Below are 23401 nucleotides of genomic sequence, written 5' to 3'. Positions count from 1 at the left end.
AGGGGTGACTTGCAGCAGACTGAAAAGCTTGAGAATGTAGATATTAAGAAAGAGGATGTGCTGGAGCTTTTGGAAAGCATCAAGTCGGATATGTCACCAGGACATGGCGGGATGTACCCCAGGCTACTGTTGGAAGCGAGGGAAGAGATTGCTGAGCCTCTGGCAATGATCTTTGCATCATCAATGAGGACGGGAGAGGATGCGGAGGATTGGAGGTTTGTGGATGTTGTTCCCTTATTCAAGAAAAGGAGTAGGGATAGCCCAGGAAATTATAGGCTAGTGGGTCTTACTTCAGTGTTTGGTAAGTTGATGGAGAAGATCCTGAGAGGTAGGATTTATGAACATCTGGAGAGGCAAAATATGATTAGGAATAGTCAGCATGGCTTTGTCAAAGGCAGGTCGTGCCTTACGAGCCTGACTGAATTTTTTTGAGGATGTGACTAAGCACATTGATGAAGGTAGAGCAGTGGATGTAGTGTATATGGATTTCAGCAAGGATTTGATAAGGTAAACCATGCAAGGCTTATTGAGAAAGTCATGTGGCATGGGATCCAAGGGGACATTGCTTTGTGGATCCAGAACTGGCTTGCCCACAGAAGGCAAAGTGGTTGTAGACAGGTCATATTCTGCATGGAGACCGGTGACCAGTGGAGTGCCTCAGGGATCTGTTCTGGGACCCTAGTCTTTGTGATTTTTATAAATGACCTGGATAAGGAAGTGGAGGGATGGGTTAGTAAGTTTGCTGATGACACTAAGGTTGGGAGTGTTATGGACAATGTGGAAAGCTATCAGAAGTTACAACGGGACATTGATAAAATGCAAAACTGGGCTGAGAAGTTGCCCATGGAGTTCAACCAAGATAAGTGTGAGGTGTTTCATTTTGGCAGGTCAAGTGTGATGGAAGAATATGGTTTTTATGGTAAGTCTCGGCAGTGTAGAGGATCAGAGGGATCCTGGGGTCCCAGTTCATAGGTCACCCAAAGCTGCTACGCAGGTTGACTCTGTGGTTAAGAAGGCATACGGTGCATTGGCCTTCATCAGTCGTGGGATTGAGTTCAAGAGCCGAGAGGTAATGTTGCAGCTATATAGGACCCTGGTCAGACCCCACTTGGAGTATTGTGCTCAGTTCTGGTCGCCTCACTACAGGAAGAAAACCACAGAAATGGTGCAGAGAAGATTTTCAAGGATAAATCAACAGGCCCGAAAAGTTAGCTGCTCCTTTCAACGGATGCTACCTGACCTGCTGAGTTCATCCAGCTTGTTTGTACGTGTTGATTTGACCACAGCATCTGCAGTGTGCTTTGTGTTTCCAAGGATGTTGCCTGGATTGGGGAGCATGCCTTATGAGAATAGGTTGAGAGAACTCGGGTTTTTTCCTTGGAGTTACGGAGGATGTGAGGTGACCCGATAGAGGTGTATAAGATGATGAGAGGTATTGATTGTGTGGGTAGTCCGTGGCTTTTTCCCAGGGCAAAAATGACTTGCATGAGAAGGCTTAGTTTTAAGGAGATGTCAGGGGTAAGTTTTTTTACGTAGAGATTGTTGAGTGTGCGGAATGTGCTGCCGGTGGTGGTGGTGGAGGCGGGTACGATAGGGTCTTTAAGAGACTCCTGGATGGCTACATGGAGCTTAGAAAAATAGAGGGCTTTGAGGAAAGCCTAGTTAGTTTTAAGGTTGGGACATGTTCAGCACAGCTTTGTGGGCCGAAGGGCCTGTATTGCGCTGTAGGTTTTCTTTGTTTCTACTGATCACATTAATGTTCAGTGTCAGACACCCAGGGACTGAAAACACAATCTCCCACAGTCTGGTACTTACCGTAGTTTCTGTATTTTACACTCCGGGTTCCTCAGAGCCACAGACACAATTTTCACTCCTGCATCTCCCAGTTTATTCTCACTCAGGTCCAGCCCCGTCAGTAATGGGTTCGTACTGAGAGCGGAGGCGAGATCCTCGGCACCAGAATCTGTGAGACCGACATCGATCAGCCTGGAGATGAGAGAGAGTGAGGGTGAAGGACACAGAGAAACAGGAGATGGTACAAATCCCCAGTGTTTATCAGTAACACAATTACTGATCACATTAATGTTCAGTGTCAGACACCCAGTGACTGTAAACACAATCTCCCACAGTCTGGTACTTACCCCAGTTTCTGTATTTTACACTCCGGGTTCCTCAGAGCCGCAGACACCAGTTTCACTCCTGAATCTCCCAGTTCATTATTACTCAGGTTCAGCTCCATCAGTGATGTGTTTGTACTGAGAGCGGAGACGAGATCCTCGGCACCAGAATCTGTGAGACCGACATCGATCATCCTGGCGATGAGAGAGAGTGTTGGTGAAGGACACAGAGAGACAGGAGACGGTACAAATCCCCAGTGTTTATTAGTAATACAATTGCTGTTCACATTAGTGTTCAGTGTCAGACACCCAGTGACTGTAAACACAATCTCCCACAGTCTGGTACTTACTCCAGTGTCTGTATTTTACACTCCAGGTTCCTCAGAGCCGCAGACACCAGTTTCACTCCTGAATCTCCCAGTTCATTCTCACTCATGTCCAGCTCCGTCAGTGATGTGTTCGTACTGAGGGCGGAGGCGAGATCCTCGGCACCAGAATATGTGAGACTGACATCCCAGAGCCTGGAGATGAGAGAGAGTGAGGGTGAAGGACACAGAGAGACAGGAGATGGTACAGATCCCCAGTGTTTATTGGTAACACAATTACTGATCACATTAATGTTCAGTGTCAGACACCCAGTGATTGTAAACACAAACTCCAACAGTCTGGTACTTACCAAAGTTTCTGTATTTTACACTCCGCATTCCTCAGAGCCACAGACACCAGTTTCACTCCCGAATCTCCCAGTTCATTCTCCCCAAGTCTAAACACAAACAGACAGATTGATCAACAAAGTGATTCAAACCATGGGTCTGAGGGAATTTCTCTCACTCGGATATTTCAGGAAACATTAAACCCTTCAGTAAATCACTGATCGAGGTTCCCATCACTGTCAATGTCCCTCACTGTCCAGCTCCAGCGTATTCACCGAATGTCAGTAATTTAGTTTGTTGGTGTGACCCTGTAATCTGCACATATTCTGTCTCTTTCCCTGATGGTTAGAAAAGTGTTCCTGACGTGAGAGGGTCGGGAGGGGCAGAGATGAAGGATGGGAGAAAGTCCCACAGTGAGGAAGAGTTGTGAATATGGAAATGTCGATAGGAGACGGTGGAAGATTCCCCACCTGAGGAAAAGGGATGGGAAGACAGAATCTGCAGGAGGAAGGGGGATGAGGATTAGAAGACACTCAGGAGGAAGAGGAATGAGGATGAGAAGTCCCGCAGCAGTATACCGATGGGAAAAGATAATCCAATAGGATAAGAAGATCCAGAAATAGATTGCAAGGGAGGGGTGTGTCTGAACTGAGACCCACAATCGGGAGAGGAGATGCACCCATGGGGTCTGGGTATCTGATAGTGAGCACAGTCACACAGGTGGACTGATGGTGATAATCACACACGGGGAAGGGCAAGGGAGGACAATCTCACGATGGTATTTCTTTCCTTCTCACTGGGACAGTCTGCTGACGGTCTCTTGTCCGTCACCGGGAAGCGCGTGGGAAACTCTGACCCACCTGCTGCAGTCAGTATCGGTCTGGGTGTTAGTAACAGTGAGAAGGAACATTGTCAATGGATGTGTCACAGACAGCAAGAAACACAGCCATTCCTGTGATTTACTGCCATTAAACCAATGGCCGATGTTCACTGATCTGATGAAGTCTCCAACATCCCTTCACAAGGAACCACAGAACCCTCCCATCCTTGGGGAATTACTGACGGATCCCTGGGTCATTTGTCACCATTCTTCACAATCTGAATTACTGCAGTTTTAAGCAAATCCCTTTACATTGAAACAACATAATGGAACAGTTTCACAGTTCAGAGTGAGAGATAAATCAAGTTACCTCAACTCCTGGCACTTGTGCAGCCCGGGTCCCAGCCGCTGGATTCCTTCGCACTGAATGTGGCAGTTCCCCAGGTTGAGGTGTTTTATTCTATCACAGAGTCCGATGACATGAGACAGGACCGCGCAGTCAATCGGTGTCAGTGTCATTCCACTGAATGAAAGTGTTTCCACAGATCCCAGTGCGGCCTGAGCCAGTCCACGATTCTGAGACTCAAACAGGTAGTGCAATGTGTTCAGGAGGCTCCTTTTACCAGCTTCACTCCCCGTGTTTCCACTCCGGCGTTTAATCTCCTCCATCATCCAGTCAATCACCCGGCAGGTTGTTTGATGAGGAAATGGACCCAGAAACTCCTCCAGGCCCCGAGCTGTCATTGGGTTGGAGAGACCAGCAACAAAACGGAGAAATACCTCAAATCGACCATCTGTCGTGTAGTGAGCTTCAGTGAGGAGTTTCATAATATCTCTGCCATCTGAAATCAAGAATTGTGCGACTGCAGCTACAAACTCTTGGATGGTGAGGTGAGGGAATGTGTACACCACGCTCCGGGCCGAATCCTCTCTCTCCAAAAGCTCCATCAGGAACCCGGACAGGAACTGGGAAGGCTGCAGATTGTACTTGATTAAATCTCCATCTGTAAACACAATCTTCTTCTCGGACACCCCTCTGAAGGCCATCTGACCAACCCTGAGTAACACATCACGGGGGTTCTCAATCTCACGGCCGTGGTTTTTCAGGATGTTGTAAATATAGTAGGAGTACAGTTGGGTGATGGTCTTGGGAACTCGGTGTGAGTCCTTGACTCTTTGTGTGAAGAAGGGGCCCAGTGCCAGAGCGAGGATCCAGCAGTAGGAGGGGTTGTAGCTCATGGTGTACAGGATCTCGTTCTCGTTCACGTGTTTGAAAACAGCTGCCGCCACCGTCTGATCTTCAAAATGTTTGATGAAGTATTCCTTCCTTTTCTCACCAACGAATCCCAGGATTTCAGCCCAGACACTGATCTCAGCCTTTTCCAATAAATGTAATGCAATGGGACGGGTGGTCACCAGCACTGAACACCCTGGGAGCAGCTTGTGCTGGATTAAACTGTACACAATGTCAGACACCTTGCACTTGAAATCAGGATCTGTGCATGTGGACCGAGGTTCTGTGTCTCTTTGACTGTCAGTAAAAACAATTTTGTCATTGAATTCATCCAAACCATCAAATATAAACAACAATCCCTCTGGGTTCTTCCAGACGTCTCTCAGGATATTCCCAAAGTAAGGATACTGATCTAGAATCAGTTCCTTCAGGTTTATTCTACAGTTAATGGAGTTTAAATCCCGGAATTTGAAACTGAATACAAACTGGAACTGTTGGTATATTTCCCCCGCGGCCCAGTCATAAACAATCTTTTGTACCATTGTTGTTTTCCCAATCCCCGGTTCTCCAGCCATTGCTGTCGAACTCCCAGATTTGGATTTACTCCGGGTAAAGCTGCTCTGGAACAACTGATCAGTCCGGATTTTTTCCAGCTTTCCGCGGAGATGGTTCTGTCTCCACTCATCGTTGTCTCTGCCTCTTGCCAGCAGCTCATGTTCCACCAGTCTTCGATCTCGAACAGTAGAAATGACCGTGAGCTCAGCGTATCGATCAACCAGCTGGAAAACCTTCACCTTCTCCCTCATCAGGATCGTGTTCACTCTCAGTGTTTCAGTTTGTGCCCGCAGAGTCTCCTTGTGTTTCTGTTGAACATCTTCAATGGGAACAGACAGCAGACAAACTGTTAGATGCCTCAACTCAGAACTCAGTATCTAAGCACACGAGAGTTATCTCAAACCCATGGCATTAATGGATTCATCAATGGATGTTCGTACAGTAAAGTAAATTTGATTAAAAGACCCCTGACTGGACAGAGAGGCCTGGTCTAGATAAACACCAGATGATCACATTTCCACATTAATTGTGCAGTGAAGGTGAGTATTTCCCTGGTAGTTTACTGATGCCCGACTGTCCCGTACTGGACAACATCCCACTACTGCCACAGATATCATTATTCCTGTGGAAGAAACTTTTAATCCCCTGTGTTGATGTGGTGTATAGACATAGCAAAGAGGGTAGTGGGAATGCTACCAAAGGAACAGGTCAGGGAATCACAACTTCCCCCTCTTAGCATCACTGATTCAAAATGCAGAGGCAGATTTGCTGATCAGCACATGCACTGTGGGTGGCTGGTTGGGGTGTGCGGGATCTCAAAATGTGTTCGAACCCTTTCATGGGTGTGTGGGGTCTTGCAATGTGCCTGGCTCTCACAGTGTGTCAGCATACTGTCGGGATGTGTGGATTCTCACAGCGTGAAAGGGGTGTGTGGGATCTCATACTGTGTCAGGAACCTGTTAGGGTTGTGTGGGGTCTCTCAGTGTGTCCGGACCCTGTCAGGCGTGTGTGGGGTCTCACACTGTGTCAGGACCCTGTCAGGGGTGTGTGGGATCTCACACTGTGTCAGGACTCTGTTAGGGGTGCGTGGGATCTCACAGTGTTTCCCGACACTGTCAGGGGTGTGTGGGATCTCACACTGTGTCAGGACCCTGTCAAGGGTGTTTGGGGTCTCTCAGTGTGTCAGGACCCTGTCAGGCGTGTGTGGGGCCTCACAGTGTGTCAGGACCCTGTCAGGGGTGTGTGGGGTCTCACAGTGTGTCAGGACCCTGTCAGGCGTGTGGGGTCTCACAGTGTGTCCGGACCGTGTCAGGGGTGTGTGGGGTCTCACAGTGTGTCAGGACCCTGTCTGGTGTGTGTGGAGTCTAACAGTGTGTCAGGACCCTGTCTGGTATGTGTGGGTCTCACAGTGTGTCAGGACCCTGACAGGGGTGTGTGGGGTCTCACAGTGTGTCAGTACCCTGTCAGGTGTGTGTGGAGTCTCACCGTGTGTCAGGACCCTGTCTGGTGTGTGTGCAGTCTCACAGTGTGTCAGGACCCTGTCTGGTATGTGTGGGGTCTCACAGTGTGTCAGGATCCTGTTAGGGGTGTGTGGGATCTCACAGTGTGTCAGGACCCTGTCTGGTGGGTGTGGAGTCTCACAGTGTGTCAGGACCCTGTTAGGGGTGTGTGGGATCTCACAGTGTGTCAGGACCCTGTCAGTGGTGTGTGGGATCTCACAGTGTGTCAGGACCCTGTCAGGGGTGTGTGGGATCTCACAGTGTGTCAGGAGCTTGTCAGTGGTGTGTGGAGTCTCACAGTGTGTCAGGACCCTGTCAGGGGTGTGTGGAGTCTCACAGAGTGTCAGGACCCTGTCAGGGGTGTGTGGGGCCTCACAGTGTGTCAGTACCCTGTCAGGGGTGTGTGGGATCTCACAGTGTGTCAGGACCCTGTCAGGGGTGTGTGGGGTTTCACTGTGTGTCAGGACCCTGCCAGGTGTGTGTGTGAATTCACAGTGTTTCAGGACCCTGTCATTAGTGTCTGGGTTCTCACCGTGTGGCAGGACCCTGGCAGGAGTGTGTGCGGTCTCTCACTGTGTCAAGAACCTGCCCGGTGTTTGTGGTGTCTGAAAGTGTCTTACAGTGTGCCAGGATACTGTCAGAGGAGTGTGGGGTCTCACTGCATATCAGAACCCTGTTACGGGTGTGTGGGGTCTCACAGTGTATCTGGATCCTATCAAGGGTGTGGGGTCGCACATTGTGTCAGGACCCTGTTAAGGGTGTGTAGTGTCTCACAGTTTTCTGGACCATGTTAGGCATGTGTGGGGTCTCACAATGTTTCCCAACACTGTTAGGGTGGGTGTGGGGTCTCACAGTGTGTCAGGACCCTGTCAGGGTTGAGTGGGGTATCAAAGTGTGTCTGTGCCCTAACAGTGGAGTGTGGTGTCTCAGTGTCTTTCAGGACCGAGTCAGTGGTGTGTGGTGTATCACACTGTGTCAGGACCTTGTCAGGGATGTGTGTGGTTTCACAGTGTGTCAGTACCCTAACAGGGGTATGTGGGTTCTCTCAGTCCTTCATCATCTGGTCACTGGTGTGTAGTGTCTCACAGTGTATCTGGATCCTATCAAGGGTGTGGGGTCGCACATTGTGTCAGGACCCTGTTAAGGGTGTGTAGTGTCTTACAGTTTTCTGGACCATGTTAGGCATGTGTGGGGTCTCACAATGTTTCCCAACACTGTTAGGGTGGGTGTGGAGTCTCACAGTGTGTCAAGACCCTGTCAGGGGTGTGTGGGGCCTCACAGTGTGTCAGGACCCTGTCAGGGGTGTGTGGGGTCTCACAGTGTGTCAGGACCCTGTCAGGGGTGTGTGGGGTCTCACAGTGTGTCAGGACCCTGTCAGGGATGTGTGGAGTTTCGCAGTGTGTCAGGACCCTGTCAGGCGTGTGTGGGGTCTCACAGTGTTTCAGGATCCTGTCAGGGGTGTGTATGGTCTCACAGTGTCCGGATACTGTCAGAGGTGTCTGGGGTCTCACTGTGTATCAGAACCTTGTTACGGGCGTGTGTGGTCTCACAGTGTATCTGAATCATATCAGGTGTGTGTGGTGTCTCACAGTGTGTCAGGACCCTTTCAGGGGTTGGTGGTGTCTCACACTGTGTCAGGACCCTGTTAGAGGTGTGAGGGGTCCCACAGTGTTTCCTGACACTGATAGGGGTGTGTGGGGTTTCATAGTGTCTCAGGACCCTGCCCGGCGTGTGGGGGGTCTCACCATGTGCCAGGACACTGTCGGTGGTGTGTTGGGTCTCACAGAGTGTCAGGTCTCTGTGACATCTCACAGTGTGTCAGGACCCTGCCCGGTGTGTGTGGTGTCTCTCAGTTTTCAGGACTCTGTCAGGAGTGTGTGGTGTCTCACAGTGTATCAGTATCCTGTCAGCCATGTGTGGAGGCTCACCGCGTGTCAGAACACTGTCAGGGTTGTGTAGGGTCTCACTGTGTGCCAGGACACTGCCAGGTGTGTCTGGGATCTCACAGTGTGTCAGGACCCTGTCAGTGGTGAAAGCAATAACAGATGACAGAGGCGTGAACAGCTTGAAAACATCCTCTGTTACCATTTGAAAATTAACGTCCTTGGAATTTGTTCTTGGAAATGAGACAGGCTGAATGAACGTTGTGGCCTTATATTTCTGTTCAAGGGCTTCGAGTAATCAGTTAAAGCATGGGTTACTGTGAGATTAATAATTTTTACGATGTCTGTCTTTCCTTCGCCCTCTCCTCTGTTAAATGTGCAGTTGAGTGATCCAACTCAGTCCGCGATGATGAACCCTCACAATCTCTTGAGCCCAAGAGATACCAGTTGCATTTTCGGAGACACAATGTGCTTACGGATGTAGTGAGTTTCTTATCCAGACGATCACAATTTAATTAATTGCAATATTATTTATAGATATCTTCAGTACTTTCTACCTTTTTGCTGCAATCCCACAACCCTCGGTTTCTCTGTCCAAATTCCCATCTCTTACCCTTCCACAGTGTCCACACAACACAGACACACATGAATTTCAGCTGAGGATTTAGTCTCTGATCTCCCCCTCACTAACATTGTTTCCTGATGGAATTCCAGGATTACTGAGTGGGAAATTGAGCTGGATAATTTCAGCAGAGTTGGCACTAAGGGGTTGCAAAGTTGGAGCGAGTGGGGTTCATATGCTGCTCTGGGATTAAACAGACTAGTTGGGGTGTTAACTGCTTTTCTCATTAAATGGATGTTGTCATGCTTATTCTGTGACGATAACTTCAATGGATTCCCAATTCTAAAAAATGATAACCTGTAGGATCTGAGGGAGTTTAGAAATGTGGTTCAGGATGAGGGTGTTGGGTTGGGTGGTAGGGATATTATTTCATTTTTCAGAGTGAGAAATTTCCCATAGTTTCGCTCCTCAGATTGCCCTCTTCTCCATTCTGACCCCGGTAGGGGGACCTGTCTTTGCAGGACCCGGAGAGGAGTGATCCCTTTCAGCAACGCCCCCAACTCTCTGCGTGCTTCCTCATAATGTCCTGTGAAAACTCTCCCTCCAGCAAACATTTTTCCATGTGTCTCACTGTGTGTTGTGACACGGTGGAACATTTACCTGATCAAATCCTCCTGGCTCAGCAACGATAGGTCCCTACACAACATCAACCATTGATGGAAACAGCGGTTTCTTCATTTACCTTTCAGCTCCCTGGGAATCTCCGGTAAGGGTTGATGGACCGGAACACAACCTGTTCAGATTTAAAATAATTTTACACGTTTCAATTCCTCAAATTTTAAGTATGTAATATTTGAATCCAAAAGTAAATTAATATCTGATATCTCACCATGTTCCTGTATTTCTTTCAGTATTTTGTCCAACTCTGGGACACCAATCCGCATTTTCACAAAGGTTTCCCACATCACCCTCCGGGCGCGGGAGCCTTTCTCCATCACCAGGCTCAGGAGGAGTTTAGAACTGTCCGCCCGCTCTCCCTTATCAGCGAGATCAGAGATTTTCTGTGAAGAGTAACAGTGAACATATTGGGGACTGACAGATTCACACAGAGAATGAGAAGTAAATGATGTGCTCTGTAACGGGATCACACTGAGCAGTCACCCGGACGGGTGCTGATCCTGTCTGGACATGGACTGTACATTCTGAGTGCAGAGCACACGGAGGGACATTCACCGTGAACCTGGTCCACCAGTCAATGAGATCCTGGCTGGTCTGTGACCGCTTCATTGACGTGGCTCCAAATCCATAAATAATTCCTCACCGGATTTGACGGTGTAAAACAGAATCAGAAAATATTGATCACAGATGAAGAAAGAAGTCAGGAGGGTTTTTATAACAGAGTGAACAGTCTCAGAGAAGTTGCAGAAAAGATGATGTGATTCATCCCCTCAGTCCGCCAGTGTCCAACATGACAGCGGATTACCGGCTGACTCCTGATGCCTTTCCTTTGCCTTTTCCAGTGGAGGTTTATTCAGTGATTACACATTACAACATGGCAGTATTCCCCAATCCACACTGTTTGCAGTTACAGATTGTAACAGAATGATCTCCACCCAGAACAGAACACACTCGAGCTCCTGTGACATCCAGTCGTAATGCCCCGGTTCTTACTGAATCCTGCCGTCACACTGTACACTCTTCCCGAAATAAAAATTCCTACCGTATTTCCATTTAAGCTCGTTTATTGCAACATCATAGAACTGTTGCCTCGCTCTGAACATTGAGCTGCAGCAGGGGTATTTACAACTCTTTCAATCATTCCTTCAGATTCACAGCTTTAAGAATTATATATATTTATTTCTGATTTGTTGTTATGCTCTATTATCCGATGAGTGAGAGTCCCGACACCCATCAGTCCTGTGATGTGTGAAAATTCAAACCCATTCGCTCTCCCACTCACCCGATGTTCCTCTCCGCTGAACTGATTCTCGGCCGTTAACGCCAGACTCACTCCGTGCACCCCTCTTTCCATGGTCTGTTCCAGCCTGTCCCGGTAGAAATCCGTCAACTGCAGCAGCTGGAAATCGTCCCAGCTTGCCAGGAGCTCGGTGATCACTGAGCTCGGACCTGTGAAGGAAAATTAGGAGCATTAAAGACATTTCAACACCATACAGGGTAGTAACTTTCTCTCTGGAAACTAAAGATCACAAAACACAGTCCGGGCGGGGTGGGGGGGGGGGACGTCACGTGATGACGTAGGATGGAGACGCGGGAAACCAGCTCCCGTAAAAAATCAGTAGATTGATGTTTACGTGAAGAAAAGTTAGTAAATACTTTCTAAAAGTTACTTATAAACTACTCCGGATTGTTTCAAACTGTGTCTCATAAACAGAAGACGAAGAAAACTATTACCGTGAAGACACCGCAAATTGGAACAGAATCAAGGCCCACCTCTGCGAGAGAACCGCGGGCTCAGGTACATTTCACCTGCGGTGATACAGAACAGGAAACTGCGGCAACATTGACCATTTCTAAAGAAAAAGACCAACAAGAACTGCGCAAACGTGAAGGAAGGAGCATGCGCAAACGCGAGCAACTCAAACTACAAATCCCAGTTACGATTGAAACCGGAAGTGCAAGTGAATCTGCGGCCGATTCAGATTCTCTGGATAAATCAGACGAAGATGGAGATAAAAGTTTTTGTGGAAATATAGAAAAAACTTTGATGCAAATAATGCGTAAATTAGAAAAATTAAACGCATTAAAAGAAATAAAAAAGATAAATATGGAGATTATGTTTGATAAAATGATAAAAAGACAGGAAAAAATGATAAAGAGAATTATAGACATGGAAGCAACAACGGAAGACATGGTTGAAAGAATGAATAAAATGGAAGATAATATCTCTGCCTGGACATTAGAAAGAAAACAATTGTTGGAAAAAGTGGATAAGCTAGAAAATTTTAGCAGACGAAACAATATTAAGATTGTTGGACTTAAAGAAGATATAGAAGGAGAAGATCCAATAATTTTTTTTCAAGAATGGATCCCTGAGAACTTGGAAATGGAAGAAGAAACTCTAATTGAAATTGAAAGGGCTCATAGAGCCTTAAGATCAAGACATCAAGCTGATCAAAATCCGCGATCAATTTTGATAAAATGCTTAAGATACCAAGATAAAGAAAAGATCCTGAAGGCGGCTGCCCAATGTGCCAGAAAGAGTAAAGTGACATTGATGATAGAAGGGAAAGCAGTTCTTTTCTATCCTGATATAAATTATAACCTTTTGAAGAGAAAAAAGGAATTTAACCCAGTGAAAAAAGCTTTATGGGAAAGGGGTTATAAATTCATAATGCGTAACCCAGCAAAACTGATAATTTCCAAGAGATTTCCAAGCGTAATGGATTAAAGATGAAGACAGAGACAGTGAATGGAATTGATGGACATTTGAGGATGATACAGGGGGAGAAATATTAATTGCGAGTAGTATTTTTCTTCACATATATATACTTTTTATGTCGTGGGGGAGCTGGGTGAGCTTTGGATCGATTGCTACGGGATTCACGTGTGTAGTCATGGCGATTGCCATGACCCGTAAAACAGAGGGGGGTAATGTTGTGGTTTTTTTCATCCACAACATTAGTAGGGGGTATTTTGTTTTTTTCTTTATAATCTATTTTTCTTCTATCTTTCTTTATTTGCCTGGATGATCGGTGGGGACACACATAGCAACATGGAGAATTTTAAAAAGATTCCCCAAAGTACCACAAAGTTGAAAGATTATGTATTATTATAGATTGGAGTAACCCAATTAAAAATAATGACCAATTTACTAAATTTTTAAAGTTTTAATGTTAATGGGCTTAATGGACCGGTGAAAAGAAAAAGAATCTTAACACACATTAAAAAAATGAAAATGGATATACCTTTTTTTACAAGAAACACACTTAATAGAGAAAGAACATCAGAAATTAAAAAGAGATTGGGTTGGAAATGTTATTGCAGCTTCATTTAACTCAAAGGCGAGAGGAGTTGCAATTTTGGTTAATAAAAATTTACCAATTAAAATAGAAAATGTATTAATTGATTCGGCGAGGAGATATGTAATTATACATTGTCACTTTTTTCAGAACTATGGACTCTTATGAATATTTATGCACCAAATGAAAATGATGAAAAATTTATATGAGGTCTTTTTGAATTTGGCTAACGCACATGACAAGATATTAATAGGTGGAGATTTTAACTTTTGTCTAGATCCAGTTTTAGATAGATCAACAAAGGTTGTCACAAAATCAAAAGTAGCAAAATTAACTTTATAATTGATGAAAGATTGATATATGGAGAAGAATTAACCCAAAAGTAAGAGATTATTCATTTTATCCAAATAGACATAAAACTTAGTCAAGGATAGATATTTTTCCTATTAACAATGAATATTCAAGACAGTGAAAAATATGGAATATAATGCAAGAATATTGTCAGATCATTCTCCTTTGATAATGACAATGATAATGATAGATAAAGAGGAATCAATTTGTAGATGGAGATTTAATTCAATATTACTAAAACGTCAAGATTTTTGTGATTTTTTGAAAAAGCAGATTCAGGTTTTTTTAGATACAAATTCACATTCAGTTGATAATAAATTTATATTGTGGGAAGCAATGAAGGCATATTTGAGAGGTCAGATAATAAGTTATACTTCTAAAATTAAGAAGGAATATATGATAGAAATAGATCAATTGGAAAAAGAGATTACAAAATTAGAAAATGAATCTCAAAGATATCTGACAGAAGAAAAACGAAGACAACTTGTTAATAAGAAGTTACAATATAATACACTTCAGACATATAGAACAGAAAAAGCAATTATGAGAACTAAACAGATATATTATGAACTAGGTGAAAGATCACATAAGGTTCTTGCTTGGCAGTTAAAAACAGACTAGACTTCTAAAACGATAAATGCAATTCGAACAAGTAAATAAAATTACTTATAAACCTTTAGAAATTAATGAAACTTTTAAGAATTTTTATTCTGAACTGTATAAATCAGAACCACAAAATGATAATGTCAAGATAGAAAGGTTTTTATCACAAATAACTCTTCCAAAATTGAATTCGGAAGAACAGAAGGCATTAGATGTGCTTTTTACATTAAAAGAGGTCGAAAAAGCTCTAGGATCATTTCAAAGTAATAAATCCCCTGGAGAAGATGGTTTTCCACCTGAATTTTATAAAAAGTTTAAAGATCTATTAATTCCTCCTCTTATGGAGTTAATACATCAAGCGGAAAGAATGCATAAACTTCCAGAATCATTTTCGACAGCTATTTTAATAGTATTGCCAAAAAAAGATAAGAGATCTTTTAAAGCCAACATCATATAGGCCTATTTCTTTGTTAAACACTGACTATAAAATAATAGCAAAAATCTTATCTAACAGATTATCTAAATACCAAAATTAATACATATGGATCAAACAGGATTTATCAAAAATAGACAATCGGCAGATAATGTAACCCAGTTACTTAGCATAATTCATTTAGCACAAAAGAGGGAGGAAATGAGTGTGGCAATTGTCTTAGATGCAGAAAAAGCATTTGATAGATTGGAATGGGATTTTTTATTTAAGGTATTGGAAAAATATAGATTAGGCGTATCCTTTATAAAATGGATTAAAACCTTAAATACTAATCCCAAAGCTAAAGAAGTGATAATTGGTCAAATTTCAACAGCATTTCAGTTAACAAGGTCAACTAGGCAAGGTTGTCCATTATCACCTGCTTTATTTTGTGTTGGCGATAGAACCATTAGCTGAATTAATTAGAATGGACCCAGATATTAAGGGTTTCAGAGTTAACCAGGAGGAATACAAGATTAACTTATTTGCTGATGATGTTCTGCTTTATTTAACAAACCCATTGTACTCGTTGCGTAAATTATCCTCTAGATTAGAAGAATATGGGAAAATATCAGGCTACAAAATAAATTGGGATAAAAGTGAAATTTTACCTCTTACTAAAGGATATTATAGTCAATGTCGATTAATAACTCAATTTAGATGGCCGATAAACGGTATAAAATATTTAGGTATAAGAGTTGATAATGATATAAAGAACTTGTATAAATTAAATTATTTACCATTATTGAAAACAATTCAAGAAGATCTTGATAAATGGATGATATTACCAATAACATTAGTAGGTACAGTAAATACCATAAAAATGAATATATTCCCTAGATTACAATACTTATTCCAATCACTAACAATACAACTGCCCCAGAAGTTTTTTCAAGAGTTAAATAAATATGTGAGGAAGTTCCTTTGGAAAGGTAAGATGTCAAGAATATCGTTGAAAAAATTGACATGGAACTTTGATCTAGGAGGGTTACAACTTCCAAATTTTAAGAATTATTATAAAGCAAATCAACTTAGATTTATTGCATCTTTTTTTGAGAAAGATAGACCGTCATGGATTAGAATAGAACTAGATAAAATAGGAGAAGATACACCAGAAGTTTTTATATATAAATGGGAATCTAAATGGATACGGGAAAAGAAAGAATCTCCTATATTAAAACATTTGATTTCTGGAATAAGATAAATGTTGATGATGAGATAAAGAAATCTTTATTAGCAAAGAGATCTTTAATTCAAAATTGACATTCCTTTTATAATGGATAATCAATTTTTATATAATTGGTTTCAGAAAGGGATTAGATATATAGGAGATTGTTTTGAAGGAGGTATATTAATGTCATTTGATCAATTAAAGAATAAATATAAAATATCAAACAACACTCTTTTTTGTTACTTCCAATTAAGGGCTTATTTAAGAGAAAAATTGGGTCAAACAATGTTATTGCCGAAATCTAATGAAATAGAAACTTTAATTCAAAAAGCAAGAACTCAAAAAAATTATTTCTTTTATGTATAGTTTGATTCAAAAACAGGCAATTAAACAAGGAATCCATGTCAAGACAAAAATGGGAAATTGACTTGAATATTAAAATTGAAGAAACAAATTGGTCAAGACTATGTCTTGATAGTATGACAAATACAATAAATGTCTGGTTAAGATTAGTGCAATATAATTTTTACATCACTTATATATTACACCACAAAAAATAAATAAATTAAACCAAAATTTATCTGATCAGTGTTTCCGATGTAACCAAGAAATTGGTACTTTTTTACATTCTACTTGGTCTTGTTCTAAAATTCAACCTTTTTGGACAAATTTAAGAGTTTTACTGGAACAAATTATTGGAACACAACTTCCACATAACCCAATATTATTTTTATTTGGCGATATTGAAGGGATAAAACCAAAACCCAAATTGAATAAGTATCAGAATGAATTCATAAAAATTGCACTGGCAGTAGCCAAAAAGGCTATTGCAGTTACTTGGAAATCGGATTCATACTTAAGATAGATCGTTGGAAGAATGAAATTTCTAGCTGTATTCCACTTGAAAAAATTACTTATAATTTAAGAGATAAATATGAAACATTTTTGAAAATTTGGCACCCTTTTTTTTTTACAAAAGACAGGATTAAATATATAGGTGCTCCGAAGATAAAATAATTGGTTATTTGGGGAAATAAATAAATATATATACTAAAGTTATTATGAACTCCGTGGAGCATGTGGGGATCTTCCAATATCGAGGCATTCTTTCTTTCTTTCTTTCTTTCTTTCTTTCTTTTTTCTTCTTTTTCTTTTTCTATTCTTCTATAGGGATGTTAGGGGGGAGGGGGGAAGGGTAGATTTTTTTTTCTTTCTGTAATCATTTGAAAACTCAATAAAAAATTTTAAAAAACAAAACACGGTCCGAAATATATATATGGGAGAACGGGTTTGGGCCGGAGGGTAGGGGTCGCCGGTGGTGTAGGAGGTGGTATAGTTCCATCTGTTGAAGTCTGCTCTTTCATGTCCGCAGGAATATACCTCCCTGTTTTGAAAGGACTCTGCTTATTCCTGAGAATATAGTAACCCATCAGCATCACTCTCCTGGTACTACCCATCACCACCGCTTTGCTCTCGGTTACTGTCTGCCTGCCTGGTCAACCCCTTCCTTAGCAAATCTCTAGGATTTCTCACAAAATGCTGGAGGTACTCAGCAGGTCAGGCAGCATCTATGGAGGAGAATAAACAATCAACGTTTCAGGCCAAGGCCCTTCATTGGACTGGAAATGAGGGGACAGAAATTCCAGATATTTCCACATTACTTTGTATTCCTTGTTGTCCTGATCTGAAATGTTGACTGTTTATTCCTGTCCATGGATGCTGCCTGACCTGCTGAATTCTGCCAATATTTTGCGTGTCTTTTTGTTGCCCGAAACTTTCAGCACCTGCAGAATGTCTTGTCTTCTGGAATGACTCGCTATTTTAATGTGCATCACAATCTGTAAGAGGAGCAGGAGCAGACGGTAACTGTACTCCTTCCACGTGTGACTGTGTTTCCCCAGAGATGTTAACTCTCTCTCTCTCTCTCATCTCCCTGCTCAGTTTTCACAAATACTTTGTGAATTGCCTATATTGCATTAAACCCAGACGCAGAATCCGCAGAGTATTTATAAATTAAAATAATTCGCCAACATACCCGTGTCCTTTCTCGACGTTGACGTCACTGGAGCTCCTCCACTGCTCGAACCTTGATGCATTTTGGGGACAGGTGTGATCAGTTTTTACTGTTCTGTAACAAAACAAAACAACAGGAGGGTCAGACATTAATTAAAGGAGAATACTGTTTTGTTTTTAAACAGAGGCAAACACTTCCAAACATCTTGGGCCGATCCACTGAAGCCTTGACATGGCCTGATCCACCTGTGCCCATCCACCCACAGTCACACAATGTCCATTTCCGATCTCTCCATGGATTGTACACTGGACCAGGATTTTCCAGGGTATCTACTCTCTGTATTGCAGGCAATTCCCTTTTTGGAACCAATCTTGTGTCCTGGACCAGGTGTGTTGCGTCTACGGAATGGCAAGGCAGATTGGGCAGACAGCGGCCACGGCTTTGGTCCTCCTACCACTGGTGGCGCTGTGGTGAGTAATGGACAAGTGTTACAGCAGTGTGGGGTGAATCATTTCTGCTGATGATGAGACTTCTATTCCTCTCGTCACTGGATTATACAGATTTCTCGGTCAGACCTGATTCTCACCGTCTCCTTTCAGTTTAACATCGCCTGGCATTGACACCTACGGCAATATAGGATTTGAGTCTACAGATAGACACTCCGACATCCTGAACAATGCAATATCACCTATAGCATCGTGACATCTTGTCCTGAACCAGTATAGCTTTTTTTCCGGCAGGACTTTAAGACCATTATTAGCACCAAAACTCAGTTACGATTTCTTTCAGCATATCACCTGGCTATTATCAGATAGTTAGTTATATGACACAATGTCGACATGCCATACATCCAAAACAACAAGTTGGGGAAAGTCATTAACATAAATAAAATAAGATGCTGGAGTTAGTCAACAAGACAGAGAGTATGTTAACATTTCAGGTGGAAGACTCTGTATCAGAGCTGAGCCTGTGTGTAGGAGCCATGTATCTGTTCTCTATCAGCATTGTATCCTGCGTTGTGAATTTATGATGTTTTTTATGGTAACTGGTTGCATCAGTGAGGGTGTGGTATGCGCAAAGGGAGTCAGTTATATATTTGTGCTTTGTTCCATGCAGTACACAGCCCTAATGCCCTTCCTTCAGACAACATTGGTGGCGTGGAGAGGGGAGACTTTCAGCTTGGGCGACTGCCGATCTTCCATAAGAAAAATACCTTGCCCAGGCTTGCGCCCTGGAAACTTTCCAAGGTGCAAATCTATGTCTATCGAGACTAACGGGGGCCTACTACACTACCCAGCTGGGGACTGACGGATGTCATATATTTTGTTATTATCCACTCAAATACGCTGAACTTAAACTTGGGTACAGATCAGTTTCATCGCTTCAAGATTGTATGTTTACTGATTGCTAATAAAGGATCGAATACTTATCACCGACATTTGTACCAATCATTATTGGATTTGAGGGCACGTCATGTAAGTTGAACAAACCTGGGGGGAGACGCCAGTAACGACAAATTAGCTTGGTTGCATTTCACCGCTACATTGTCAACAGATGTTTCTCAACCTGCCGATCATTGAAATGTTCTGAGATGCTGAGTATTTTGCTTCAGTTTTCACCAGTGAAAAGGACCTTGGCAATTGTGGGGATGATGCACAGTGGACTAAAACAAAAGTACAGACTTTAAGAAAGAGCATGCGCTGGATCTTTTGAGAGGTGTTAAGTTAGATAAGTTGCCGGGACTGAACGAGATATACCCCATGCAAATGTAGGAATCGAGGGAAGAGATTGCTAATCCCCTGACGATGATCTTTGCATTATCAATTAGGTGTGGAGAAGTACCAGAGGATTGGAAGGTTGCAAATGTTGCTCTCTTGTTCGAGAAATGGAGTAGAGATAACTCAAGAAATTATAGACCAGTGAGTCTTACTTCAGTGATGGACAAGATTTAGAGAAGATCCTGAGAGGCAGGGTTTATGAGCATTTGGAGAGACATGGTCTGATTAGGGATAGTCAGCATGGCTTTGCCGAGGGCAGGTCATGCTTAAAACCTGACTGAATTCTTTGAGGATGTAACAAAACACATTGATGAAAGTAGAGCAGTGGAAGTACTGTATATGGATTTCAGGAAGAGGTTAGCAAAGGTTCCCATTGAAAGCTCATTCAGAAAATAATGAGGGATGGGATTCAAGGAGACCTTGCTTTGTGGATCCAGAATTGGCATGGCCACAGAAGGCAAAGGGCGGCTGCAGATATTTCGTATTCTGCCTGGATGATGATGACCGATAGTGTTCCATTGGGCCTGTTCTGGGACCCCTTCCCTTTGTGATTTTTACAACTGACCCAGATGAGGAAGTTGAAGGATGGGTTAGTAAGTTTGCTGAAGACACAAAAGTTGGGAGTGTTGTGGATCATCTGCAGGGTTGTCAGATGTTACAGTGCAACATCGATAGGATGCAGAACTGGGCAGAGAAGTGGCAGATGGAGTTCAGTACTGATAAGTGTGAAGCGGTTCATTTCGGTCAAATTTCAAGATAATATAATATTAATGGTAATACTTTCATCAATCTGGAGGATCAGTGAGATCTTGGGGTCCGTGTCGATAGAACACTCAAAGCTGTTGTACACGTTGACAGTGTTGTTAAAAAAGCATATGGTGTGTTGACATTTATCAGCCATGGAATTGAGTTCAAGAGCCTGAGGTAATGTTACAGTTATATAAGACCTTGATTAGACCCCGCTTGGGAGTACTGTGTTCAGTTCTGGCCACCTCACTACAGGAAACAATATGGCTGCTATAGAGGGAGCACAGAGGAGATTTACAAGGACTTGCTTTGGATCCAGAATAACAATTATTTTGTTCTCCTTTACACTTGTAAACAATCTTGAATCTTGAACCCTGGGGATAATACCACGACCAACCACATTATCTATGCTCCCACTTGATTTCATCAACTCCTACAATGTCACCCTCATTCTCCTCTGGAATAAAGATCCAGCTCGGCCAACCTCTGCCTATGACTCGGCCCTCTAATCCAGGCAACATCTTCAGTAATCTCGTCTGCACCCTATCCAACTTGATAGTATCTTTCCTACAGCAGGGTTAATACAGCTGTACAGAATACTCTGTGTAGCCACACCAACAATATAATGCCCATAATCCAGAACTCAATGTCCTAACTGATGAAGGCCAGCATGATTAAATCCTTCTTTTCCACTCTCTATACTTGCCCGTCCACTTTCAGTGACTGTACTCTTGTATTCCCAGGTCGCTCTGTTCCAACAACAACCCTGGAAAAGATGCAGAGGAAAACTTCACAATGAAGACAAAGTTTGAAAGAGAGATTGCTGATATCTATCATTGCAGCAATGGGATATAAAATGATGGTTGATATATATCATTGATGTGGTGGGATACAGACTGAAAAGAGGTTGAACAAGATGGTTGATATATATCATTGACGTGGTGGGATACAGACTGCAGATTTTGAACATAATGGTTGATAGATATCATTGATGTGGTGGGATACAGACTGGACAGAGATTGAAGAAGATGGTTGATATATATCATTGAGGTGGTGGGATACAGACTGGACAGAGGTTGTAAAAGATTGTTGATATATGTCATTGAGGTGGTGGGATACAGGCTGGACAGAGGTTGAACAAGATAGCTGATATATATCATTCAGGTGGTCAAATAGAGGCTGGACAGACGTTGAACCAGACGGGTAGGGGATGAGCTGATGGATCCGGATGGGAGAATGGGATGAAGGGCGATCTCTGATGGTCCTGCCGCAATACACAAATCTTGAATTAATAGTACGCACTGGTACATAACAGAATTCCAATATAACAAAGCCGGTACAAACAATAAAAAAAACTTGGTATATGCCCTTTTCTACTCTACGCACTTTATCAATGCTCCGCAGGAAGTATCCCATCCCGATACTTCACATCTTCATACGGCTACTGCTCTTCCTTTAACTGAATGAAATAGCGGAGAGCTGTGGACACAGCTGAGTACATCATAGAAACTAACCTCCCCTCCATGGACTCTCTCTATACTTCCCACTGACTCAATAAAGCGGCCAACATAATGAAAGATCCGCCCAACCCTGATCGTTCTCACTTCTCACCCTCCCCTCGGGTTGAAGATAAAATAAAACAGAAACATGCCACCCAGCTCAAGGACGGTGTCCATTCTGCTGTTATAAGCGAAAAGCGTGATGAGTGGACTCCTGACCTCACAGTCTAAATCGATGTGACCTTGCACCACATATCTACCTGCACTGCACTTTCTCTGTAACCAGAATAATTTGTTTCACCTCAATGCACTGCTGCAATGTATTGATCTGTGTGGAGAATACCGGAGACACGATTTTCACTCTACCTCTGTACATGGAAAACAAAATAAAGATTCCCCATTTAAATCGTGTGGAAATATTAGACAGCCTCGGTTGCTCCTTTGGAAATTCCGGAGGGAGTGTACACATGTCCGAGAAACCCAGATAAATGAACAAGACTTAATTCTCGCATTAATAGGGCCAGATACCGGGGAACACTGTCAGCATTTCGGCGAATCGTAGCAATGGAAAGAAGATGGAAATAAACTTCCTAGTCCCCCGAGAGGACGTCAGAGATCTGGATCTCACTGTCCTGTCTGAACGGGGAAAGATGAAACTACTCATACACGTGCAGGAGTCTCCCGAGGGTGTGATTACTCTTTTTAACCCTCTGTCTGCAAGAACACAACGGACCGAACGGCCGCTTCCAGTGTGCTTGAAATATGTAAAACAATTACCGACCCCAGGCGTCGATCCAGGTGAAGCTTGGATCCGATTCCGGGACGGGTGATGGAGGTAAAGCTCACCAGGTACATCTTAATGGATGGGTTCAGTCTCGGCATCACCACCTCATCCCGCTCCTGGGACCAGAACACCAGGGGCTGAGCGGCGGCTCATCTCAGGCGGTTCGGTGTGAAGGTCCCATAACCCGGATCGACCACGACAGGTTGTATCCCGGAAGCGGGGCGAGGCCGCCAGTTCGAGGAAGTTGACGGGACTCTCTGCCCAACATCAGGTTTCCCTCCCCCGGGATCGGCTTCAGTACTCACCGATGGGAAATTGTCGGTCGCGTTCACCCCGAGTGACAGGCCTCAATACTCACCGATGGGAATTTGATCAAATTGTCCTGCAGACAGCGATCGGTCCACCGGCTCCCCGCCGACGATCCGCTTCAACAGAGAACGGAACGAAAACCACCGCCCATCCGGAGACTGGGAGCGGGGGCGGGGCCTCGGAAGCGAAAAGCGCAGATGCAGCTGATCTGCGTTTGAAATGGGAATGGAGAAGTGGATCAGGCGATGGGTGGAGGATCTCCCGACCGAACCGGTGACTCCGCTCCACGCCCATCTCACACTGCCCGACCTATCTGCCGCATTTTACACATTATTTCATATTTACATCAGCTACATTGTTAATTTTTCCC

The 23401-nt window shown here is 43.4% G+C and overlaps 1 protein-coding gene across 2 annotated transcripts in view; it reads right to left on the bottom strand.

Moving 5' to 3' along the window:
- LOC140723143 (NACHT, LRR and PYD domains-containing protein 12-like) overlaps positions 1–23401 on the bottom strand; it is a 51512-nt gene that overhangs the window by 8691 nt on the left and 19420 nt on the right. The window contains exons 2-10 of one of the 2 annotated variants that reach the window (XM_073037771.1): positions 17936–18028; positions 11284–11450; positions 10213–10384; positions 10066–10116; positions 3961–5698; positions 2794–2880; positions 2468–2638; positions 2142–2312; positions 1816–1986 (exon numbers count right to left, since the gene is read on the bottom strand). In XM_073037771.1, the coding sequence (XP_072893872.1) occupies positions 1816–1986; positions 2142–2312; positions 2468–2638; positions 2794–2880; positions 3961–5698; positions 10066–10116; positions 10213–10384; positions 11284–11450; positions 17936–17996 (2789 nt within the window). In that variant the 5' untranslated portion in view covers positions 17997–18028. Of the gene's footprint in view, positions 1–1815; positions 1987–2141; positions 2313–2467; positions 2639–2793; positions 2881–3960; positions 5699–9983; positions 10117–10212; positions 10385–11283; positions 11451–17935; positions 18029–23401 lie in introns of those variants that run through there. The other variant, XM_073037772.1, reaches the window with a different exon arrangement.

This window comes from Hemitrygon akajei, unplaced genomic scaffold (genome assembly GCF_048418815.1).
Source record: "Hemitrygon akajei unplaced genomic scaffold, sHemAka1.3 Scf000102, whole genome shotgun sequence".
Taxonomy (NCBI): domain Eukaryota; kingdom Metazoa; phylum Chordata; class Chondrichthyes; order Myliobatiformes; family Dasyatidae; genus Hemitrygon; species Hemitrygon akajei.
This window is presented reverse-complemented; position numbering and strand designations above follow the sequence as displayed.